Source organism: Centruroides vittatus, unplaced genomic scaffold (assembly GCF_030686945.1).
Source record: "Centruroides vittatus isolate TY-2023 unplaced genomic scaffold, ASM3068694v2 contig_796, whole genome shotgun sequence".
Lineage (NCBI taxonomy): Eukaryota > Metazoa > Arthropoda > Arachnida > Scorpiones > Buthidae > Centruroides > Centruroides vittatus.
In genome coordinates this window covers 14,094-37,608 of record NW_027122513.1, presented here as the reverse complement: position 1 = coordinate 37,608, position 23,515 = coordinate 14,094, and the positions used below count along the sequence as shown (strand labels likewise).

Below are 23,515 nucleotides of genomic sequence, written 5' to 3'. Positions count from 1 at the left end.
ATAGCCCGATATGATTCGGCAGTTGTTGGTATTTAGATGTAAGTTATAACTTATAAGTTATTTTATTTGCAATCGATCTTTTTAACTCTTTAATTAAGCAGTAAAATTTTATTTTTACTACGTATTTGTAGACTGAATAATACCCTAAGGATATGTACTTTAGTGGAGACATATGGTCTAGTTTCTCCCCAGATGTGGAACAGTTCAAATATATTATTGGGGGGTTTCTATTTGTGAAGTTTTGTGATATTTTGTTGCTATTGTTTTTGTCAATATTTTTAAAATTAACATGATTTCAAATGTTATCTTTTGCATATAATGAGAAATGCTCATTCTTTGCTTTATATATAAAATAAATTATATAGTAGTTACTCATCTTCTAGAAATAAATAATTATTTCATTAAATACGATAAGTTTCAATAAAACGTTTCGTAAATCATTTTAAAATATCATAAAAAATATTAAAACATACAAGAATATGAATATAACATAATTAACTAAACAATAACATTAATGCCCGATACATTCTAACCTACACGCCATCAATGCCATAAGATAAAGAGGCTAGATAAAGGCTATAATATTATTTAATTACGAAATAATTTAATACTAGAGTTAGATGCTATTTCTTATTAACTTTAATAATTATAATTTAATGTTCAACATTAATAAAAGTTACCAAAATGATTAATTTACTGTGTTTTTGTTATTTCTTACTCCTGTTTTCAGGTATTCGGTATTCGGCCGAATAGTGATTTAAATATTCGGTATTCGGCCGAATAGCGAAAAATAGGCCGAATAGACCGAATACTGAGTAGTAACCGAATATTCGTTACATCACTATCTCTACTATATTGTCTAATTAAGAATTCAAAAGTAATTCTCACCTAAAACTTAATGTCTGGTGTTGGAAAAATGCACTTCACGAATGTTTTTGAGCTCCTTCAGAGTCCTGCTTCAGGTGAATGTTGCTCTTTTTTTGACAGAACACTAATTTAAAATAAAAATTTAAATGTTCAAAAAATATATCAAATCACATAGGTATCTGTTGAGAATGGAATGGATTTAAAACCAAGAGATGTTGGAGCATATGCAGGACTCCAGAGAAGCCCAAAAATGTTTATGAAGTGCATTTTTCTGACACCATACATTAGGTTTTGGGTGAGAATTGTTCAACATCCAATGTAGTGTTCTCTTGAATTCAATTGAATTCAAAAGTATTGTTTGTTTTTTCTCTGCTAATAACTTACATAATCCTTTAAAAATAATTAAAGTAAAGTTCTTTCCTTGATCAGAATGGACAAGGAATAAAACATCAAAATAATTTCACAATTTTGTACTAAAACCTCTGCTTCTTGGTTGCTGCTTCCTCATCAAGGATTGGATATGTCTCCAGCCACTCAGTGGTGGTCATGGATTATTTCAGTACCTGTTACTTTCATTTATATGGGGGTAAGGAACCCAAATTGTCCACTGCTATTCATTCAAGCTCCAGCATTATATCTCTATAATGGTCACAACGTGGTGGCCTGTAGGGTGGATACAGCCTGTTAAGACTTTATATCCTGCCCTTGACCTCAATGATTTCTTTTCTAAAAATCAATGTTTCTAACATCTTGTGGGCATTAAAACAAAAATTTCAAATGTCTAATTCAGTGATTCTCAACCACTGAAAAAAATCTCATGGCACACTAAAGTGCCGCGAGATTTTTGAAGTGTGCCGCCACTGTGAATATCCATACATAAATGATGTCAGACAAGTAGTACAATCAGTTCTACCTTTCTAGGGAGCATTTGGAAATTGTAACTGGTGTTACTGGTAACTGCCAGTAGTTACCAAGGTGTTTAGAAAACATAACCTAAATAACCAACTGTATTTAAAAATCACTATTATGACGTCACCAGTTGTCCTGTGGTACTTACCAAAATAATAGTGTGTACTGCCAAATTTTTAAATTATTAAAAGTGTGCCATAATGAAAAAAAGGTTGAGAATCATTGGTCTAACTGTTTATATAAGTTGTAAAGACCAGTAAACAAAAGAGCCCTTGTTAGTCTTTTTTTAATACAGTATGGTTTGGTTTACCAGTATGGTAATGTTGAATATGGCCCACATCTGATATACACATATTTGACTGGCCCTTTGCTGATTTGAGTTTGAGACCCCTGCTCTATAACTTTCCTTGCATTTGAATCTTTGGTCCTTTATGAACTTCACATCATTAATGACAAGAGCTATACCATCTCTGTACATCAATTCTGGCTTTATCCCGAAACATCATTCTTGAACTTTATTCAAGGTCTTGATTACACCAAAATGTCCACCTCCACCTGTAGGACTGTTATAAGTTATAGATTAAATACACAAGAACATGGTAGTAACATCTGCCACTTAATACTTCCAGCAATGTTGATCTCCCATTGGTGGGATACATTTCTTGGATAAGAAGTCCTAGAGTACCCAGTATCTTTTAGTTACTGGACTGAAAAGGTGTTACATCCTACCAGTAGGTTTTCTGTGTGCTGCCTCCACACGTTCTATTAATTAATAGTCTGAAATCTGGATCCTCCATTTGGCTCTTTCTAACATTTTTATTGCTCCTTGGGTCTACAACTGACATTATGGATCTAAACCTCCTATGGACAAGTATATGTTGTGATTGTTGTTTTGGGTTGAAAATGTAAAAGGCATCATTAATTATAAGACATACTGTATATTTGGGGGTCATCTTATAGGACAGATATATGCTAAAACTGTATACAGTTTTAGCATATATCTGTCCTATAAGATGACCCCCAAATTATCAACGGCGCATGAATTTAGTTTAGATCAGCAATCATGATCATCATCTGGATAATAATACTGTATAGCATATACAGAATTATGCCCTATTCATAATTTTTCAAAATGAACAAATTTTATTTTTTTGCATCTGTCAGCACTGCCTTGCAATTGTTGCAAACATTCGCACTGATTCGGGCATTCGGGTAATGATTGACCTAGACTATTCACAAAAACATTGTACGGGCTACTCTATTTTGTGGACATGCCCTGCTTTCTACTAGTAAATAATTACACTTTGTCCGTTTTTTTTATAATAGTTTTAATTTATATAAATTTTAATCTAATTTTTTTTGTATCTGTCCTATAAGACGACCCCAAATTTTGGGGGCCTTTTTTTATAATTCAACTATCGTCTTATCTGTGGAAATATATGGTATCTCTATTTTAGATGAAAAAAAATAGATAAAAATCAAAGAAATATAATAATTGCTTTTTCATTAACAAATTAAATTTGGTAATGTCCAAAAAAGTAAAAAAAACTTAAGATCTAGATAAACACAATTCTATTAATACACATTAAAGATTATACCTATATATTTACCTCATGCAAATATTTAATTCTTTGCTGTTGAACTGCAGAAAGAGAATGTAAGGAAAATTTCAAATGCCTTAATTTCCAAATAAGTTGATCAACATGTTCCAATGTTTGAGTGACGTCATTAAATTTTTTTACATTTTGTTCCTACAAAGAAAATTTTAATCATAATTAAAAAATAAATAAATTAACATATATTATTTTTTGTTAATTTAAAGATATGGGAAAATTTTTATAAAAAGGCATAATCAGCAGAATTATGATGATTAAAATATATTATTAAAAAATAATAAAATAAATAACATACAAGCACACATGATAACATGAACACCCCAGGACATCATCAATTAAACTTGAATTTATGACTATTTACAAAAATATAAAATTTTCAAGTCATTCTACTTCCTGTTTCACTCCACCACAGAAGTAACAGTGTATTGGCTTGAATAAACTTCAGTAGAACAAGCCAATACACTGTTACTTCTGTAGTGGAGTGAAACAGGAAGTAGAATGACTCGAAAATTTTATATTTTTGTAAATAGTCATAAATTCAAGTTTAAATAACAACTTTAATTTGTAATAAATCAAACAGATGTATGATAAAATAAAAATAAATATATATATAAATTTGTAATTACAACAAAGCAAGTGTAAAAATATAAACAAAATTTTATTAGAAATAACAATTTGTAATTAATAAAAGTGTTAAATAAAGGGGGGTGCTGTGTGTTCACCCAAGCTGCTGGTGAATTTTTTCATGAAGTTCAAACTTGGTGTTTTTTCGTATTATCAAAGTTAGAATTTGAAAGAATTAATTAATTTTTTGCTTATAATGTTTTTATGCTGTTTTAATTTCTTTAAGCATACAGATGAAATATTTTATTCTAGAGTTTGACATAAATTGATCATAAGCAATGACAACTTTGAAACAACTGTATGAATAATTGTTTCAAAATAAAATCCAACACAACTTCTAAAATTAAAAATTATTCACTTTTCCAGCAAATGGGTTTAATCATTAAAACAAACATACATTTTCGATTTATTTTATAAACCTGCCTCAAATTTAAAAAAACAAAATTCTGAAATTCAAAAAGAAATATTCCAATAAAATACTAATTATAATTCCATAATGATAAATGATGTGCAAGTACATTTCTTAGTTATGCATATTTTATATTTACTGTATCAGTTTACAGGGCTATGAAAAACTCCTCTATTAAAATATTATTAATTAACAAGATTAAGTTACTCAGTGTTGACTCCATTATTAACTAAGGAGCTTATTTCCATATGGATATAAGTGCATATGGTAATAAGGAACTACAGTAGAAAGAATATACATCCATTTTTAAACAAACATGAATTAGAGACTTTTTTCCCTATTGTATATGGGCCTATTTGACACAAATTTATTATATAAACGGTAGAACTTGCAATGAGTAATATTACGGCATTAGTTCAAATATCACAAATTTGAATGTCCATTTAGAAATAAGCTCCTCAATTAATACTAAAATTAATATTGGAGTCAACACTGAATAATTTAATCTTGAAATTGTGATAAGCAAAAATAATCAACTTTTACTTTATAAAAACAAGTTTGGAGAATAATAAGTCATCCTGGTAAATACATTGTTTATATATACTGTATATTGTAATCCATTATCATTTAAATTGAAATCACAAGTGAAGAGTAACTAAAACGAGTTTCGAAAGAAACTACCAATGAAAATTAACATATGAAAATTACAGTATATGCTTTTGAAAAAACTATAGCATTATAATTTGCAAAACATATTAAAATTATTAGCTAACAATAAATTTTTACATAATTAACATATTAATTCTTAATAATTTACCTTGTTAATGCAACTTGTATCTTCACAATTAATTAAAGAAAATTTGATAAATGATGCAGACAACATATCAATTAAATTATATCTTGCTATTATCCATCCAATTGCTAGTAACAATTCTCGACTGCAAAATTTTGTCATTAAATTCAATTCTAAAAATGCTGATGAATTATATCCCAGTAATAGCATTTTTCGTTTTAAGTCAGATAATGTTTCTAAAAATATTGAAAAATAGCAAAAGTCTTAATTATTTATTAATCTCTTAATTAATTAACTCTTATTTTATAAAAATTCAAACTTTTTCTAATAATTTTTCTATACTTTAATAAATTTCATACTTGCTATTCTAGTACTCAGAGATCAGAATTTAATAAAAAGATAATATAAACATCAAGCAAAAAATTCTCTTGAAAACATTTTATGATATTTATTCTTTGGAGAAACTGTTAAAAGAATCTTGAAACTTTACACAAAAAAAAAAAAAAAAACTAAGACACTTTCATAAAGTTAAAACCATTTATCTAGAAAAGTTTTTAAAAATATTTTATTTCCAATACAGTAGCATCTCAGAAACTCGACTCTTGATAACATTATATTCTGTAAAACTCATTGTGTCATCCAAAAAAAAAAAAAAAAATGCAAGTAATCTAATTTTATTTCTTATCTCTATAACATAACACATATCAAATCAAATAAGTTATTATTATTTACACTTGTTAATAGCATCAAGTTCAGGTGTTAACAAACAATATAAACCTTTTTCCAAGATGCCATTATGCAAATGTCACTATCTCTAAAATAACCATTGCATATTCAATAATTTAATCAAAATTTAACTAGAAACAGAAATAGTCACTATTGGTATGTAATTAATACATACACAGATTTGTACATATAATACCTGTATGAAAATTCTGCTATTTAGATTAGCATCATCATTATCCATAAAAATCATCATTTTCAGTAATTTATATGATTCTGTTACTAGTAGATGGCAAGTGAATAGCCACATGAACAACTCAATAAGGACCAAAGTGTTGGATATCAAACCTTACTGATTTGTCTCAATTTCAACAAACTCCCATAGAACACTGATAGGGAATTTTGGCTTATCTTATGCACTATATAACACAGCTTGTCTTAGAAACCCAATTTCACTGAAGTGAATATCGATAAAATGTGGACTTTAGAAATAATTAAATTTATCAATTCAAAAATGGCCTATTTACAGGCATTATTAAATATTATAGATTTGTGAAATCAAATCTATAATATGTAATAATTTTTGTTTGTTAGATTTTCAAACACAGAACAAAATATTTTGATTAGTTTTATTGTTAACTGCTACTCAATGGCATAAATATTTATTAGATACAGACATTTAAAAAAGACAAATTAAACAATTTCCAAGTATAGTGATAAATTTAGTGTTTGGCATTAAGAAGAAACTGATTTTTAATCATTAAGCATATTAATTAGATGCATAATATAGCTATAAACTGCTTCTACTTTTATGGATGACTATTATTATAATCTACTAGCTGACCCGGCCACGCGTTGCTGTGGCTCAAAATGTATCTATTATAAATGTATAACTATGGTTCCAAGATGGCAGCTCGTCTTTGATTCCAGCAAATAGAAGAAGGGAAACAGTGGGGATGCACGTTCTAACCTAACCTATTCTAATAAATTACCATAATTAGTACCAACAAAATTATTAGAATAGGTTAGGTTAGGTTAGAACGAGCTCGTCTGATTCCAGCAAGGAATCAGACGAGCCGTCATCTTGGAATCATTGGTAACATTAACCTTAATAAAAATTACATTCAACTTTCTGAGCCAAAATCAATATAAAGTCTACAGCAATTTTAAATGAAAAATTCTTTGTTTAAATTTCTAATGCTGTTCCCATTAATTTATTCAAAAATGGTGGTATGTTTACTTGAAATGTTTTTCTATTGCTGTTTATTAGAACATTGTTAAATTGAAAACTTATTCAAAAAGTCTAAGGAAGCTGTGAACCTAAGAGTCAAATGGTTTAAAAATACTAATCTTTACATAAATAAATAAATAGCTTCTGAACACGTGAAGCAAATGTATCATATTAGTGAATAAACTTCATGAACAAGACATGCCTTACTGAAGTTTATGGTTTTTAGAAATATATATATTACAGTACATATAAAATGTTTTATTTTACTTTTATAAAGAAATATTATGCAAAAAGCAAAAAGAAATATTTGATTTAGATAATAAAACTAATAAAAACAAATTAAACAACAAAAGAGTAAAAAAAATAGAATATATTAATATATTATATATGAAAATATTTAACAGCTATGTACCAATTCACTATTGTTGTAACTTACCATTCTGTAATTCTTTACAACAAGAAAGTTTCTGTTCTTGTAACCAAAATGTGAATTCATATAATAATTTCCATAGTTGAAATATCTGAAAACAATAATGTTTTTTATCTTTACATTTTTTTATAAAAATAATCAAAATCTCTACTAATATACTGTAGCCTTTTAAATTTTAAAAATAAAAATCAATTTTACAACTAGATATTTCAAATATTTAACAAAACAAAGTATTAATTTAAAAAATTTGAAAGTATTTAGTAGATAAGCATCATTAAAATAACACAAATGTTACTGAACTAAATTTTTTATAAAATTTAATAAAAATATTTCTTTTTAAAATCAAAGAATTACTGTTTCAAGACAGTTGTTTTTCTACCTAAAAACACTACAGAATTAAATATAAAATGAAATACTTTGATGGAAACACCTCAAATCCAGAATAACGTACAAATTAATCTAGGATAGTTTATGTAATTTCAACGTATTCAATAATATTAATGTATGAAAAACAATAAAACAATCAACTTATAACTCAGTATTTGATTTAAAATAGAAAATTAAAACATATTTTATGCCAAAATTTAATTTAAAAGATTTATTTAGAAGTATTTATTGATATTCTCATAACAATTAGCATTAGGTTTATTAAAGTATCACCTGTGAAAAAATTTATATAAATTTGACTAATACATAGATTTCTAGTATATATTAAGTATGAAAACATAAAACAATCACTTATAACTCAGTATTTGATTTAAAATAGAAAATTAAAACATATTTTATGCCAAAATTTAATTTAAAAGATTTATTTAGAAGTATTTATTGATATTCTCATAACAATTAGCATTAGGTTTATTAAAGTATCACCTGTGAAAAAATTTATATAAATTTGACTAATACATAGATTTCTAGTATATTTAAGTTTTATTTCCAGTGCTCTGCATATAATTTCATTGGAGCAAAGATAACAGCATCAGTTAGATAAAAATAATTTAACAGTACACATTTTAAGCCACTAGTTAGCTACTCCAATTACGTTTTCTTTAGAACTGAATATAATGTTGAAAGAAGTTGCATCAAAATGTACCAATTATTTGTGTGACATTCTACAATATGCTAACTTGTAGGACTTCAGAAAGAAAATGATTGCTCAGAATACAAAATCGAAATCTTCAATTATCATCATCAAAGCTTGAAATTGCCACCTATTTTACATTAACCTATCAGAAATCTTGACTCACAACGTCATCTTGATTAAATTTTGCTTTTCGGAATGTTTCTGGTACTACTGGAGAAAATCCAATCAGATTTAATAATTTGCATAACCATTGGATATTTTCCTTAATTTCCATTTTCAAAGTGAAATCGATTTTTATTACATTTAATACACAACATGGGTAGCGAAATAATCATCTATTAATAATAAGTGTTGCCAACCTATAAAAATAAAATTTTACAATAGGAAAAAAATATGATCATTATCCATTAGCGATCTAACTCAAATAATCAAATTTGAAATTAACAAAACCAATGGTCAGTGATATTACAACCTGTCTAATCGTTCTAATAATAATAATTCCATTTTATTTTTATTTTTTTTTCATTCTGTTTTTTCTAAAAAGTCCCGATACGGCTGAAATTTCAATTATTAATTCATTTGTATATAATTAAAAGTTGACTTTTTATGTATTATTATTATTATTTTTTTTTACTCTTTCCGTCCCGTTTTATGCATAGTACATCCTCCATAAGAGTTGCCAGTTTAGCAAAAATCCGCCATATCAAGTTTTCCCTTGGCATCGTCTAACGATTTACAAGGTAACTTCTCCGTCTAGCAGAAAAGTTAGGCCGCGACTCCACTAGCCGTAAAAGGGACGTAAAACCCCTCACCGTAAAAGCTTTTACGACCTGCTCAGGCGTAAAATATCATGGTCACGTGATTAAAAGCTTTTACGGTGAGGGGTTTTACGGCCCTTTTACGGCTAGTGGAGTCGCGGCCTTAGAAGTTTTTATATCGTAACGGACGGAGTAGGGAACCGCAGTAACTAGAGTTTTAATAATTATTTTTTATTTTATTTTAATTGAAAAATATTTTTTGAATTTATTCGTAGTTCGTATTGCTATTTAGATCAGATTTCTTAAACTTTAAGAACTCGCAACGGCCATTAAATGAATAGCGAGGTTGAGGCCAAAGTTTTAAACGCGAAAACGTATACGTCGGTCGTTCAGTGCCGCTTTCCTGTAAGCCTAGAAGTTTGACAATGGTGTTTGGAAAGTCAGTGGAATCACGCTCGACCAGTTGTTGGCCAACGTGGCCCACAATCGGTGTTCAGAGAACGGAATCGCTTGGCCACTAGTGAGCCAATTAGATTTTTAAAAAGTGATTGGTGTGAAATGATAGAATGGCTAACCAGAATTATTTAGATATGACTAAATTATCTTTTAGAAGCAAAATAAAACTCAAAAGTTGTCTACTGCAATATTAGAAACGTTCTCAACGTTCAGCGGTCTTCTGTTTCATTCTTACTTTTTATTTTTCTCAGTGGCGTAGCTCGGGTGTCGGCCGCCCGGAGCGGAAGAAAATCTCGCCGCCCCCTTATTTAGCTATATCAATTTAAAAGACTAAAACATACAGTAATTCTAAAGAACTTTTCAGCAAGAACAATCATCATTATTGTGTATTGTACAGGTTCAAATTTTTACAAGATATTATTATTATTTATTGTGAAATTTTGCCGCCCCCACTACGCTACGCCACTGATTCTTTTCTTTCTTCCCGATGGTTCTTCATTCGACGCTAGAAAATATAATAATAAATAAATACAGTAAATTGCTGAACCGATGAGCCCGACACTACAGAATATATATATTTTTTAAATATGTGAGGAAAACAATTTAAGCTAGGAGAACTTCCATCCAAACCGAAGCAAAACGAGTATTTGCGAACTATTGTTAGATCAATGGGGGCTAAACACTTATTTTAGGAGTACTTGTATACAAATAATTATCATTTAAAATTCGGTCTCCGTCACAACACGCCATTTTATTAGATCTAGTTCAAAATTTCGTTCGAATCGGTCGAGTCATTATTTCTCAAGATGTTTTGGCGATTTGTCAATTTGAGTCGCTACCAAAGAAGTTCGGCCGAATGACTGAGAGATCAAAGTAGCAGCCTATCGCTCTGGGAGACCCGGGATCGAATGCGAACGGATCGAAAAATCCCCAGGAATTTTTCGGGGTCGGTCCGTCCGAATATGTCAGGCCCCATTGTGGGCCTGGCCGAATCCATAATGGACTTACAAAAAGAGGCCCTTTTAGTGCCCACAGGGCGGAAAGAGTTTTAAAAAATTACATAGCATTTTGAAATGTTCAGCATACAAAGCGTACATTATATTTTTCAAAAATATTTTATAAGAGATAGGCAGAGTCAACGTGATCTTCCAGGGCGAAAACACTGATCCAATCAAACTGAAGACTTGATTTTGTTGTACATGTCAATGCCGACCAAACTTGTGGTGCCTCAGCGACTCCAAAAAGTAAACACTAACGAACTCCAGTTTTAACAAATATACTATTTTTTTTTTTTTTTTTTTTTTGTAACTCTTTCCGCCCAGTAGGCACTAAGAGGGCCTCTTATAGCAAGCCCATTATGGGTTCGGCCAGGCCCACAATGGGGCGGCCGGGTGGTGAGGGACGGGGACCGACATATCCGGACGGACCACCCCCGAAAAATTCCTGGGGATTTTTCGACCCGTCCGGATTCGATCCCGGGTCCCCCAGGGCGGCAGGCTGCTAACCTTGACCGCTCGGCCATCCGGCCGCTACAAATATACTATTAATTAATAATACTGTAATGTATTTTGGTTGACTTTGAGTCATTTGTAAGTGAAGTAAAAATGGTCGCAAAGGAGATACGAGATGTGATAGAAAGATACAAGCAATTCTTTCTAGTTTTTTGTCAAGAACTCAGAAAACGAATACCCAAAAATGTCAATGTTCTTCAGAAGGTAAAAAGCCCAGCAACGACTACTGCTCAGTAATAAAAACTTACTACCAATTCTGTACTTTGTTATCGAAATTCGAAGACGCTATGTGAGTCCCCAGACGAATTCGAAAGTGAATAAATCACGAAATTCTTGCGTTGAAAGAATGGTAGCGATAAATTGTGTTACGAAAGAGAAAAAAACCTTTGATCTAAGCAACGCGACACAAAAATGTAAACAACGAGACTCGGAACTAGTCGAACAAGTGTCAAATAATCTGTAAACTCTAGCACCAGCGCTCATAAACAGGTAGATCTTTGACGCGTGTATTTATAAATTTTTGACGGGATAAACTTTCTCGAAAAGGGGGAAATTTTTGACAGACGGAAAAGATCGTTAAAGTTTTTAGACGCCAAAGAAATTACAAACAACGGCCTGAATTATGAGTGCAGGTGTTATACAGGTTTGACTGTACTCATGAGTGCATGAGTACAGTCAAACCTGTTTTTATGCGCTTTTTTATGTGCGATTTTTATTTGTGCGATTTTTTTAATGCGAATTTTTAATTTATGCGGTTTTTTTTGTGCGATTTTTTTATTTGTGCGGTATAGTTGGCGACTAGTCTCGTGCGATTCGTCATGTCTCACGTTGACTTATTATAGCTAAATAAACTTATTATAGCATAAATGCACTTATTATAGTAATATTTGCATGAATATGCGAAAAATGAAATAATTTACTTTTTAAGTCAACAAAACACCAACTGGACAAAAATATGTAAAACAGACGATAGACCAGAAGATGCAGTGAAGTGCTGACATCTGTTGTCAATAAATTCTATTTCGTACGGTTTTGAGTTATTTTCTATGTGAGACTTTTTTTATGCGGTCCCTGTTGACCGCATAAAAAAAATATTTTTTAATTGTGTTGCGAAAACTATTTTTTACAGCCATTCGTGAAGTTTCGTGCGATTTTTTTAATGCGTCTTTTTTAATGCGGTCCCTACCCCCGCATAAAAACAGGTTTGACTGTATTATAAACAATCCCGAGCAGAGTCGACAAAGAGGTATCAGATGTACTGTACACCTCGAATCGGACCTTTCCCGTGACCCAAGATGGTCTCGTTTTGCACTTGGAAACAAAGGGGAGACCAATCAGGAAGAGTGAAAAGGGACGAGGGACCAATCCGAAATATGGATGGTGGACGAGAAAACGTATAAAAACTAGGACTTCAAGGTAAAAACACAGTCTCCTCTGGATTAAGTTCACTGTGTGCTTCATAGTGAATTGTGTCATCGCCCGAGACGTCTCCGTGACTCTCCGATCATCCCCAACACCCAGCGATCCTTCTCGTGCGTCCCAGGGGCTGCGACCGACGCCAAAGTTCTCGTCTGGATTAGTGAAGGACTGTCGATTGATAATGTAAGCACTAATGTTAACAAATAAACGGTTTTCGTGTGAAAAATACTTGTCATCATTTGCCTCCTCCGTCACGGTCCACATACAACCCACCTTTGAGTTTATCTTGACGCGGGATTAACTGATTCCATCTAAAAGATGGCAATCTATCACGGGTGCCGAGGAGTGGGTTTCTAAGTCCCCTATTTCCACCGGGTCGGCTATCTTACAGCTACAACTATTAAAACGGAATGGCAGACTATTTGTAATAAAAAATCAGAAATTGCACAGTTTTTCGACTGAAGTGAGCAATGACGGGGATTGTTCAGTAAATAGCAAATTTGAAAATAAAGTAGACTCTAGTTAATTCGAACTCGTATAATTAGAATTTCTTCTTAACATCAGTCTCCATCTGATTCCTATTTAAATCAATGTAAAATTAGTAATTATATCTCGATTGTGCGACTTCCTGTTTATTCGAATCAAGAGCGCATGTTATAGTCTGCGCAGCGAAAAAGTAGATATAAACCGTAGTAAACTGGAAGGGTGAATGTCAGATGAAAAGGATGGAGATTACATATGGGAGTTGAAACATGGATCTGATCTCTTTTTGCTGTTTTATATTTTACTTTTTTAAAACATTTTTACACTATGTTTATCTATACTATTATATAAAGAGGTAACTAAGTTTCGTTGTAACAGGTAATCTCCGATTCTACTCATCCGATTTCAAAAATTCTTTCACCAATATTTAGAATGGACCTTCAGGGTGGACATAGGCTATATATTATTCCGTTAAACATTCATATAAATTAAAAGATATCATCTAGGATTAAGGCTTTTATGTCCAACAGATGGCGCTAACTCCGACGACCTAAGTTTGCTTTTCTGCGAGGCATTATGCCTTTCTGTGAGAATGGACTAAAGCAGATCATTTTCTATCTATCTATATAAATAAAATATAACGTTCGTTTGTTCCTACCAATTCCTTTGAAATTTTGACGCCACATTGCATTCAAATACGCACGTGTTTTTATATAATATACGTGTCGAAATTCCCCACCCACCGGGGGAGATGGACGGGATTAAGGCTTACCGTAAAGAACTCGGCTTCTATTATACTATTTTAGATGCGGTTTTTTTTGCGTTTTAATAGGGTACGTCAACAGAATATACACTAAAAAGGTATTTTCCGATATTCCCCCGCGGGGAGAGGGACAGGAATAAGACTTACTATAAAGAACTCTGCTTCTATTTATACTATTTTAGATGCGGTTTTTTGCGGTTTTGATTGCGTTTTAATAGGGTTCGTCAAGAGAATGTACACTAAGAAGGAAGTTTTATACATTTATAATAAATACATTTTGAGCCACAAGAACGCCGGGTCTCCTAGTCATAAATAATTTTGTTGATCCTTCACACGACCTTCCATTCTTTTCAGTTCCATGTCTGACTCATGTCTACTCTTAACATCTTTCTATTTTTGAAATTTAAACATCGAATTTCAAACTAACAATTAATTTCCAAAAATTAAATGTAAAGATAAATTAAAATTGAATTAATTAAAATTTTAAAACATTTCAAATCATTTGGCGCACGATTAGGACGTTCTCCAACTGATATTTTTGTATTTCTCACAGATTATACATTATTCTGCTTGACGTGTGCTGTTAATATGTTGTTAAAATTATTATTTTATTCTGTAGCATCCAGTAATGGTCTCTTTTTAATTCGAGCTGTTTAAGGCAGCCCAATCTGAGTTCGAATTAACGAGTGTCTATCGTATTTCGAAGGTAGCCTTTGCTGTTTTATCATTGCCGGTGTCAAACGTTCCAGAGGAACTGCAGATTGGCACTTGGCAACATGGGATTCCGTGTCTAATATGAAACGCTATCAATACTAACGGGCACGCCCTTGAGGCAGATACGCACTTACCAACGGGGCAATATAATCGTGGAGACGAAACTCGACCTCAATCAGATTAATACAACTCGTAACTTTCACGAACATCTCGTGCAAGGACCGGAAGTAAGTATTACGTAGACTATGTTGTTGTAAGATTGTAAATTCCAAATATTTTTTAAATTTTGAATAAGCTTTAAAGAAATTTTATTTATCTTTCATCTTTTTACCACATGCCGATCGATGAGAGGAAGAGGTATTCGCAAAACTGCCGATTGTTGCAAACTTTGCACAATCCGCACAAAAGTTGCGTGCTTCTATGCGATGCCCCCTGTACCAACTCAGCATGTTTAATAAACTCCGCAAAAACCGACACTCTTTACGCATTAATCTAGATAGCCTTTTTTATTCTTATAGCAAATTTGTATAATTGCGCTTTTTTCTTGTAACTTTTTTCAGTTTTGTATTATCAGTTTTTTTTATCGATCGTAAAAATTATTGTGTCGCAGAAATCTTATTAATTTAAATTCAAAGTATGACGCTAATCCAAAAAGATTGGGAACACTGGTTTATAATAACACGTCATTTGTTTTAATATTCTAAATTTTTTATTTTATTAGTTGTTATTGATAGAATAATTACTTCACCAACCCTTAAAGTAAAATTAATGTAAAATATTATCTTCTTTGTAATTTTTAAAGTGTTTAAGAATCGTAAAGAAAATATGTCTGCAGATTAGAAGCTTAGTTTTAATATGTTATTTATGAAGTAATAGTATGATAAAAATGGACTAGCTATAATATACAGTCACAGATGAAAATATATTTACTCTATTTTACTGAATACACAGATAAAAGTTTATTCTGTAAACACATATATTAATGACTATAGAATATTAATAGTTTTAACCATCTTTTGTTGAAATTGAGATTCTGATAAGATATCTATTAATTTTTGTATTTAGATCCTACGTTTGAGTCGGCTTAAGAGCATCCGTGGGAATTGCTGCGTAATGCTCCCTTATCTGAAGTAACAAGCTCACTTGGTGATATTAATGGTACAGTAGACTCTCACTAAGCTGGCCATTCCTGGCACAGACAGGTGCCACATTGCTGAGAGTGTATAAGCTTAAAAGTAATGAATAAATGAGACTTGTTTTGCTTAAACTTATAAAACACTTGGAAATGCTAAAATTCAGTATCACATAATTTCACTGTACCTGCATATTTCTTTTCATTCTTATATCATCAATAGCAGAGAGGAGGAGGAGCTAACTCAAAACTTAAAAATATGTAAATAATTAATAACATCCTTTTATTAACGTGTACACGAAGACTGTATTGCACACGCCAATAAACAATTTTTACCACCGTAAATGTTTTCAAAAAACAATTTTTGAAGTTCAAAGAAGTACATTTTTAATATTTTTGTGTCAATGGAGAGAACTTAAGCCTCTGTAACTTCCTTGGATCCACCAGTATATATCATCAATTTTACTGCTTTATCATATAATAAATACAGTATACTCAAATTATTTTCACTTCCCAGAAATGCAGTAGATGGCCTAGCTGAAAAGAAGTGAACATCCTTTATCCAAAATTTGTGAATGCTCTCTAATTGGACAGTATAAAAAGAAATAAGTAAAGTACTGCCTTAAAGGTCACTTGATCTCCAAAATGTGGTTGCTAATCACTTTTTCTCTTGTCCACTTGAGATGAGAAGGCATACACGTGATTTGTGCTATTTGTTAGTATATTTTAATACTTTTTTAATATGTAATTGCTTCTTGTATGTTCAATGAAATCGGTTATGATTCTGTGAGAAACCTTTTGACTACCTAAATATTAAACAATTGGCCAATGAAAGTTTTATCAAATCTCCACAACGTATACCATAGTGTAGAGAATCCTGCTGTCATGTTTCTTGGGTGACGATATACTGTAATATTAAAGATAGATCCTTATAAATGTTCGTTTGCTTCCATATGCTGACTGCTGCTCTAAAAATGCCACAACATAATGCTCATTTAAATGGACTGCCCTACTATCTAGTGCACTGTTAACAGGAATTCTGCTAATATCATTATAAAATATGGGAGAAAATCAGGAACTGGAAGAGTACTCTCTTATCTAATAGTCCGGATAGCGTAACTGGCAATGCATCTGCATGGTAAGCAGGAGTTGTAGGCTCTTATCTAATGTTCTGTTAAGTGGACTTGACTGTAGTTGGAAATATTAGTCATTTAGTTAAAAAGAAAATAGAGTTTAATTAAACTTCAATGTTCCTCACAAAAGGAATCACATACTCATTCACATTTCTTTAAGAAAGTGCAAATTATAATATGATCAATTACTGTAACTAAATGAAATTGCAATAGTAACAAACAATAGTGAAGACAGACTTCAAATCAGTTTATCAAAATTTTAAAAATGAGTAGAAATAAGGAGTAGAAGCAATAATTGAATAGAAAAGTTTTATTTAAAGAAGATAAAATATATTTTTAAAAATATCAGGAGAAATTGGAAGATGATATAGCCCTTTTCTTTCTACCATAAAAAAAGTTAAAAAATTGAAATCATTACATAATTTACAGTATAATGGTAAATCATCTAAACGTTGATTTAGAAAAACAAGCCATCCTCAAAGCTGTTAAGATAAATTCAAATTAATATATTAAATAAATGCATATTGTTGATTAAAATAAATTAGGAAAATAATTCAATCCAAAGAGAATTAGAAGAATTATAAGAAAGGAAGAATATAACTGAAGAGAGATTAGAAAAAAATACTGCATCTGTGTATTAAAAAAAATAAATTTTCCAAAAGAATATAAAATAATGGTATATTATTTCTGAAGTTGATTGATTTTTAGCTATGACAATGAATTGAAGATATTTGGCTCTGAGAAATGAAATGTAACATGTAGGAAACTTAGAATTGAGATAGGTCTCAGATACTTCATTTTTAAGTGAAATATGGTAGAGACCAGTTTTGTTTTGGGATGCATATTTGTATCTGGCATTGGATATTTAGTATTTATTCAAGGAAATATTTATATATAAACATCCGAAGAAACCCGATGTATTAATAATCATCCAACCAACAGCCAAATTAATCTGGCAGAGAGGAGGTTGCAGGATAGACTCCTGCTGCAGGCAGATTCTTTTCTTCCAGATTATTCTAAAGTTAAAATCAAATTATAGTTACTGTTTTCATTAAGAGATAGAGCCTAATGTCTACCTCTAGTCCTAATGATGTAATTTCTAATTGATATTTGTAACATATTGTCTGCCCAATTAATTTTGCTGTTGGTTGGATGATTATGATGGAAATATTGATTAAAGGTCAGCAGGGATTTGCAACCTTTTTCTATGTTGGCCACGTTGAAAACTACAGAACAGATTCAGGTCACATAAAAAAGAAAAATGAAAAAAAAAAGATAATAAATCAAAATTATTTATTCGTAGGCTATATGATTATAAATTAACATATTAGTTACTGCTAGTTTTAAAATAGTTTTGATGTGAGTCTGTTAGCTGATTTTTTTTGTTTTACTTTTTACTAATAGCCCAATATAATCCGGTTGTTGTTGGCTTATTATACTGTTTACATACACAAGTTGTAGAAAATAAGGATAAAATTTTTGCTGCATACTTCTTTAAGTAGGAAAATTGATATATTTATGAATATTTTGTGCACAAAATAATGCAGGCTGTGAGTCACCATCCCTGATTTATAGGGTGTCTCAAAAATACAAGGCCTCAGGAATGGTTCCTCATGTGTAGACAATAAAAACATTTTATACTAATACAAAACTCAAAAACCAAGCATTTTGGGTCTCATCATAGGAAGGTCTGGCTCAGTTTCTTAGTTATTAATGAAGTCTTATGATTTCCTTCATAATAAGGGTACTGATATTATCGATTCTAACCATGTAATCAAATAAGGAGCAAGTGTATGCATTTTAAGTGCAGGTCCACTTTAGTTTATAAAGTATAAAAAATGTTTGAAGTGTTTTTAAAATATAATTTTATAGAAAGTATAAAATAATCTAATCATTTTAATCTTTGCTGTTATATTCTGCCTGAGCTCGTCTGCTAGTTTCTTATATATTAATTGTGGTACTAAATTTGTTGTTTCTCTATATTTTTAAGATTTTAATATATTATATAACAAAGTATTGATGTTTTTGATATAATTAATTTTTTTGTAAAGCATATATTGAGGTATTTAAAATTAAATTGGCTGTATATATATGGTACTTGATAAAAATATTGTTACCTTGTCTAAATTGCATAAATTATTCACTAATGAAATGTGGAAATAATAAGAATTTAAAAAATTACAATAGTGTAAAAATTTTAATGTAATAATGTTACAATTGAATGAGTAGATTATCAAAAGTTCTTGTTCTCCAAATAAATACCGTATTTTACGGACTATAAGACGCTAGGTACTATAAGACGTACCTTAATTTTGGAGGCAATTTTTCGAAGAAAAAAGTACGTCTTATAGTCCGTAAAATACGGTATAGTTTAATATGGTTTATGGTTATATAGTTTAATAATACGGTTTTTTTAAATTTTTTGTATAGTTTAATAATTAAAAATATCTTAAAATAATCTTTTTATTTTTTCAGAAATGAATATAAGTGAAGAATCAAGTTTGAATCCAACTATGCAGTTTACATTTGAATTATATAAAACAGTTGTAACTTCAGAAGAAGGAAATGTATTAATTTCACCTCTAAGTGTAACTGTTGCTTTGAGTATGACTCTAATGGGAGGGAGGAGTAATACTGCTGAACAAATGAAGAAGGTTCTAATTATGGAGGATAGCGAAGAGACATTTTCTAAATATTCTGAAATTATTTTGCACTTTAATAAAAATTCCGATACTGTGAAAATTGCAAATCGAATGTACTTACAGAAAGATTATTCCATTGAATCAGATTTTACGTCCAGCCTTAAAAAAATATTTCAAAGTGATTGTGGAATTGTAGACTTCATAAATGATTCGATTAATGCAAAAAATAGCATAAATTCATGGGTATCGTCAGTAACAGAAAATAAAATTAATGATTTGCTTGGTGATGTTGAACCATCAACCTGTCTTATACTGATTAGTGCTATTTATTTCAAAGGATTTTGGGCTAAGAAATTCTCCACATCTTTAACCAAAACACATCCTTTTTATGTAACAAAGGATAAAATTGTTAATACTGATATGATGTATCAAGAAGGAGAATTTGGATACCTGAAAGATGAGGAATTACAAGCTCACGTACTTCGGTTACCTTATGAGAAAGATGCATTAAGTATGATAATCATTCTTCCATCTGAAATAGATGGACTAAAAGAAATTGAGAATAAACTGAGTTCAGATAAATTCAATAGTTTATGCAATGAAGTTAAAAGTTGTGTAGACGATGTACATGTCTGGTTACCGAAATTCAAATTGGAAAGTGCAATAAATTTAAAAGCTGTACTGTCGAAAATGGGTATAACAGATTTATTTGATCCAAGCAAAGCAGATTTGTCTGGTATCAATAATAAGAGAGATTTATATGTTGACGAGGTGATACATAAAGCATTTATAGATGTAAATGAAGAAGGAACAGAAGCAGCAGCAGTAACTGCAATTCGGATGAATGCAAAGTGCCTAGTAATAGGTCCAGAACTGGAATTCAAAGCAGATCATCCTTTCTTATACTTTGTTGTTGATCATAAATATAACAATATTTTATTCATTGGATCATTGAAATTGCCAAATTCTGCAAAATAATTTCCTGGTGAATTATAAATCATAATTACTTGTATTATGGCTTCGAGACTGCCATTTAATATCGGACATGTTGTAAAAGGCATTTCACAATAAAATATATACATGGAAAACAAAAGAGTTTGTTTTCCTTTTAATCTATGTATCTCCTTACCTTAGTGTTACCACCCACCGGTTTTCACCCGGACAGTCGAGGAATTGGTAATTGGCAAGCGCCAAATCCGACAGAGGGCGCTCAAAATGGCTGCCGAAACAGGTAAGGAACCGACAGGAAACGTTGTCTTGTAGAAGGTGAAACCGTTTTGGATGCTGGACACATCGTATTTTGTGGATTAAACTCTAACAACAACACTGAACATAGTTTTATTTATCATAATAGTTATGTTTTTATATTGGAACATGGTGTATACTGCTTAAAATATTTAAACACTTCTCAACACTGTTCACGTGTAACAGGTGAGAAGTGTTTTAATTCTACACACGATAGTCTTTTATTTTATTTTTAAATAATAATTCTTATGTAGTCATGGCGTAGCGGTAATATTCCAATTCAAGTTTGAAAATTATTCTTTTGAAATCTGAAGCCGTCTACATAAAAAGAAAAAAAATGTCTAATTTTTTTTTGTAAATGGACATGCCTGTCGAAAAATTGTTTTTGTACGCAGATCGGAAAGAAAATAGGTAAATTTTCTATCTTCATATACATATGTCGAGATAACTTTCCAGTCAAATTTTTAAAAATATTCTTAATTGAAAATATAAGTTAATTTACGTTTTTTGTTTTCATTTTAGTATTATGCTCGGCTATCACATGTTTACGAAAACCAGACAGCCCCGCTTTGCACGTGCATTCTCCCCGTAATTGAGATGTATTAAAACGACAATATCTGAGATTGCAACACTAAAGCAACAACGTGAACTTTCAGTGTTGTTGTTAGAGTTTAATCCACAAAATACGATGTGTCCAGCATCCAAAACGGCTTCACCTTCTACAAGACAACGTTTCCTGTCGCCGATACAGTCTAGAATTTGACATAAATTCAATGATTTGTTCTCCATTTGGTCATCGCAGTAGTCGTCACTGATGGAAACTGAATCGGCTCAGGCATTGAACAAACACATGGTCGGTTCCTTACCTGTTTCGGCAGCCATCTTGAGCGCCCTCTGTCAGATTTGGCGCTTGCCAATTGTGCATATTAAGGGAATATGAATTTTTTTAATTATGTTATATTAAAAAGAATGTATATTTAATAGTCGTTCGGAAAACGCATAACGTTTTTCCGTCCGACCCGTATATAAAGAGCTATAAACAAAAAATCATAGGACTACTTACCGATTGTGCCCCGTTCGAGACGCCATTACTTAAGCTTGCCGTCGTCGTGGAGGTGCACACTGGACGGCGGATGCACGCGAAGCGTATCACGTGACCCAATTTCAACGTCACTCAGTCACGTGACTAGGTCTCTGACGCGTTTCCGGCAGCTTTTCTTCTCGCGGAATAATCCGTTCTCTTTGCACTAACACGTCATAGAGCAAACCACGTCTTATTATTAACACGTGATTAACTCTTGTCACTTAGAACAGCTCGCGGACTACAGTTTGACAACTTTGCCTAGTTACGCTTTTCTAACATCGTAACGTTCTATATCCAAATCCCAGTTAATATTTGACATCGACGATTTATTTTTCGATGTTAACTCCGTAAAAACAGAACAAATGAAATAATAAATAATCGAATTACTTTAAAATTCAGATTAAATGCTATAAAACTATAAATTTAATATCTAAATTTACAAACATATATGTCTTATATAACTAATCTCTCTAATTTTAAAATCTAAAGTTATATGACAGTAATATATAAATTACTGTATGTAAGATGTGTGACAACACTACATAGAGACTTAAAATATTTTATTTTATTTCCAAACAATGTCTAGTCATGTATTATTTAATAATGGACTTGGTTGAGAAAAACTGTTTTTAGATTAACTTAAATAAAGCAGATATATTTTATTGTGTTGACATTAGTTATAATCGACATTCTTGAATTGATACGAAGATTTAAATTTTTTCAAATCTGAACTGATGAAAAGGTTATCCACAAAAATTATCAAAAAGAAGTAATATGTTATTTATAAATTAACTTCATTTTTTCGATTTAGAATTATCAAGGTTCAATCATTAAACTGTTTCAAAATAATTGCAGACGTTTCCTCTTGATGCAAAGGAGAAAAATCAGAAGGCGGAAAGGAGTAATAGTTATAATAGTAGTCTACTCTATATGGCTAAGGAAAGTTGCTTAACGTAACCCGATCTGTCGATATCCTTGTAGATAATAGGCAGACACAGAATCATAATGGCGCAAATTATTCAATAATATTTATACTGTTTGTTTCTTGTAATTAGGAGCGCATTCCCAAATAACTATTCCGAATGTAATCTTCGGGTCTATACAGACCTTATAATTTATTGTTTTGCTATATTTTTAAGATAATTACACAATTTCTTAGATGCTCCAATAAATCTGGTCATATCGGAAGTGTTTGTGAACATTCTAGTTTAAATTTATCATCCAGCGTCATTATTTATTGTCAGTTACTTCTTTGATATTATTATTGATTCTAAATTCTCCGTCACAGCTATGTGCTGTATTATCTCTATTCTTAAACAGTATATACCACATATTTCATTTTATCTTTATTATTAATTTATTGTTTATGATGCTTAATATGACGTTAATGATATATATATATGGATATATGTATGAAAATGGCAATAAAAGTTTTTAGATTTAAGGATGACAAATAACCAGCCAAAAGCAATATGATGGTTTTTCAGCTGTT

The 23,515-nt window shown here is 31.0% G+C and overlaps 2 protein-coding genes and 1 long non-coding RNA gene across 5 annotated transcripts in view; 2 read left to right on the top strand and 1 right to left on the bottom strand.

The window, feature by feature from the left end:
- LOC136981822 (tubulin epsilon and delta complex protein 1-like) overlaps positions 1–9,008 on the bottom strand; it is a 32,472-nt gene extending 23,464 nt beyond the window's left edge. The window contains exons 1-4 of the mRNA XM_067278191.1: positions 8,847–9,008; positions 7,609–7,693; positions 5,243–5,454; positions 3,387–3,527 (exon numbers count right to left, since the gene is read on the bottom strand). Of these exons, the coding sequence (XP_067134292.1) occupies positions 3,387–3,527; positions 5,243–5,454; positions 7,609–7,693; positions 8,847–8,957 (549 nt within the window). The 5' untranslated portion in view covers positions 8,958–9,008. The remainder of the gene's footprint in view (positions 1–3,386; positions 3,528–5,242; positions 5,455–7,608; positions 7,694–8,846) is intronic.
- A 5,743-nt stretch (positions 9,009–14,751) lies between these two features.
- Positions 14,752–20,787, top strand: LOC136981821 (leukocyte elastase inhibitor-like). Of its 3 annotated transcripts, none has more exons than XR_010881777.1 (2): positions 14,752–15,014; positions 15,853–16,054. XR_010881777.1 is itself a non-coding variant. In XM_067278189.1 (2 exons), exon 2 carries the CDS (start codon positions 19,530–19,532, stop codon positions 20,670–20,672), a length of 1,143 nt encoding a protein of 380 aa, XP_067134290.1. In that variant the 5' UTR covers positions 14,861–15,014; positions 19,528–19,529; the 3' UTR covers positions 20,673–20,787. The 3 variants fall into 3 exon arrangements, 2 of the variants coding, with proteins under 2 accessions (XP_067134290.1, XP_067134289.1); XM_067278189.1 differs by lacking the exon at positions 15,853–16,054 and adding an exon at positions 19,528–20,787 and having other exon boundaries at positions 14,861–15,014; XM_067278188.1 differs by lacking the exons at positions 14,752–15,014; positions 15,853–16,054 and adding exons at positions 17,023–17,057; positions 19,528–20,787.
- A 522-nt stretch (positions 20,788–21,309) lies between these two features.
- LOC136981823 (uncharacterized) lies at positions 21,310–22,943 on the top strand. Its single transcript, XR_010881778.1, has 2 exons — positions 21,310–21,350; positions 21,462–22,943. It is a non-coding gene; the product is annotated as an uncharacterized lncRNA (long non-coding RNA).
- The last annotated feature ends 572 nt before the right edge of the window (positions 22,944–23,515 follow it).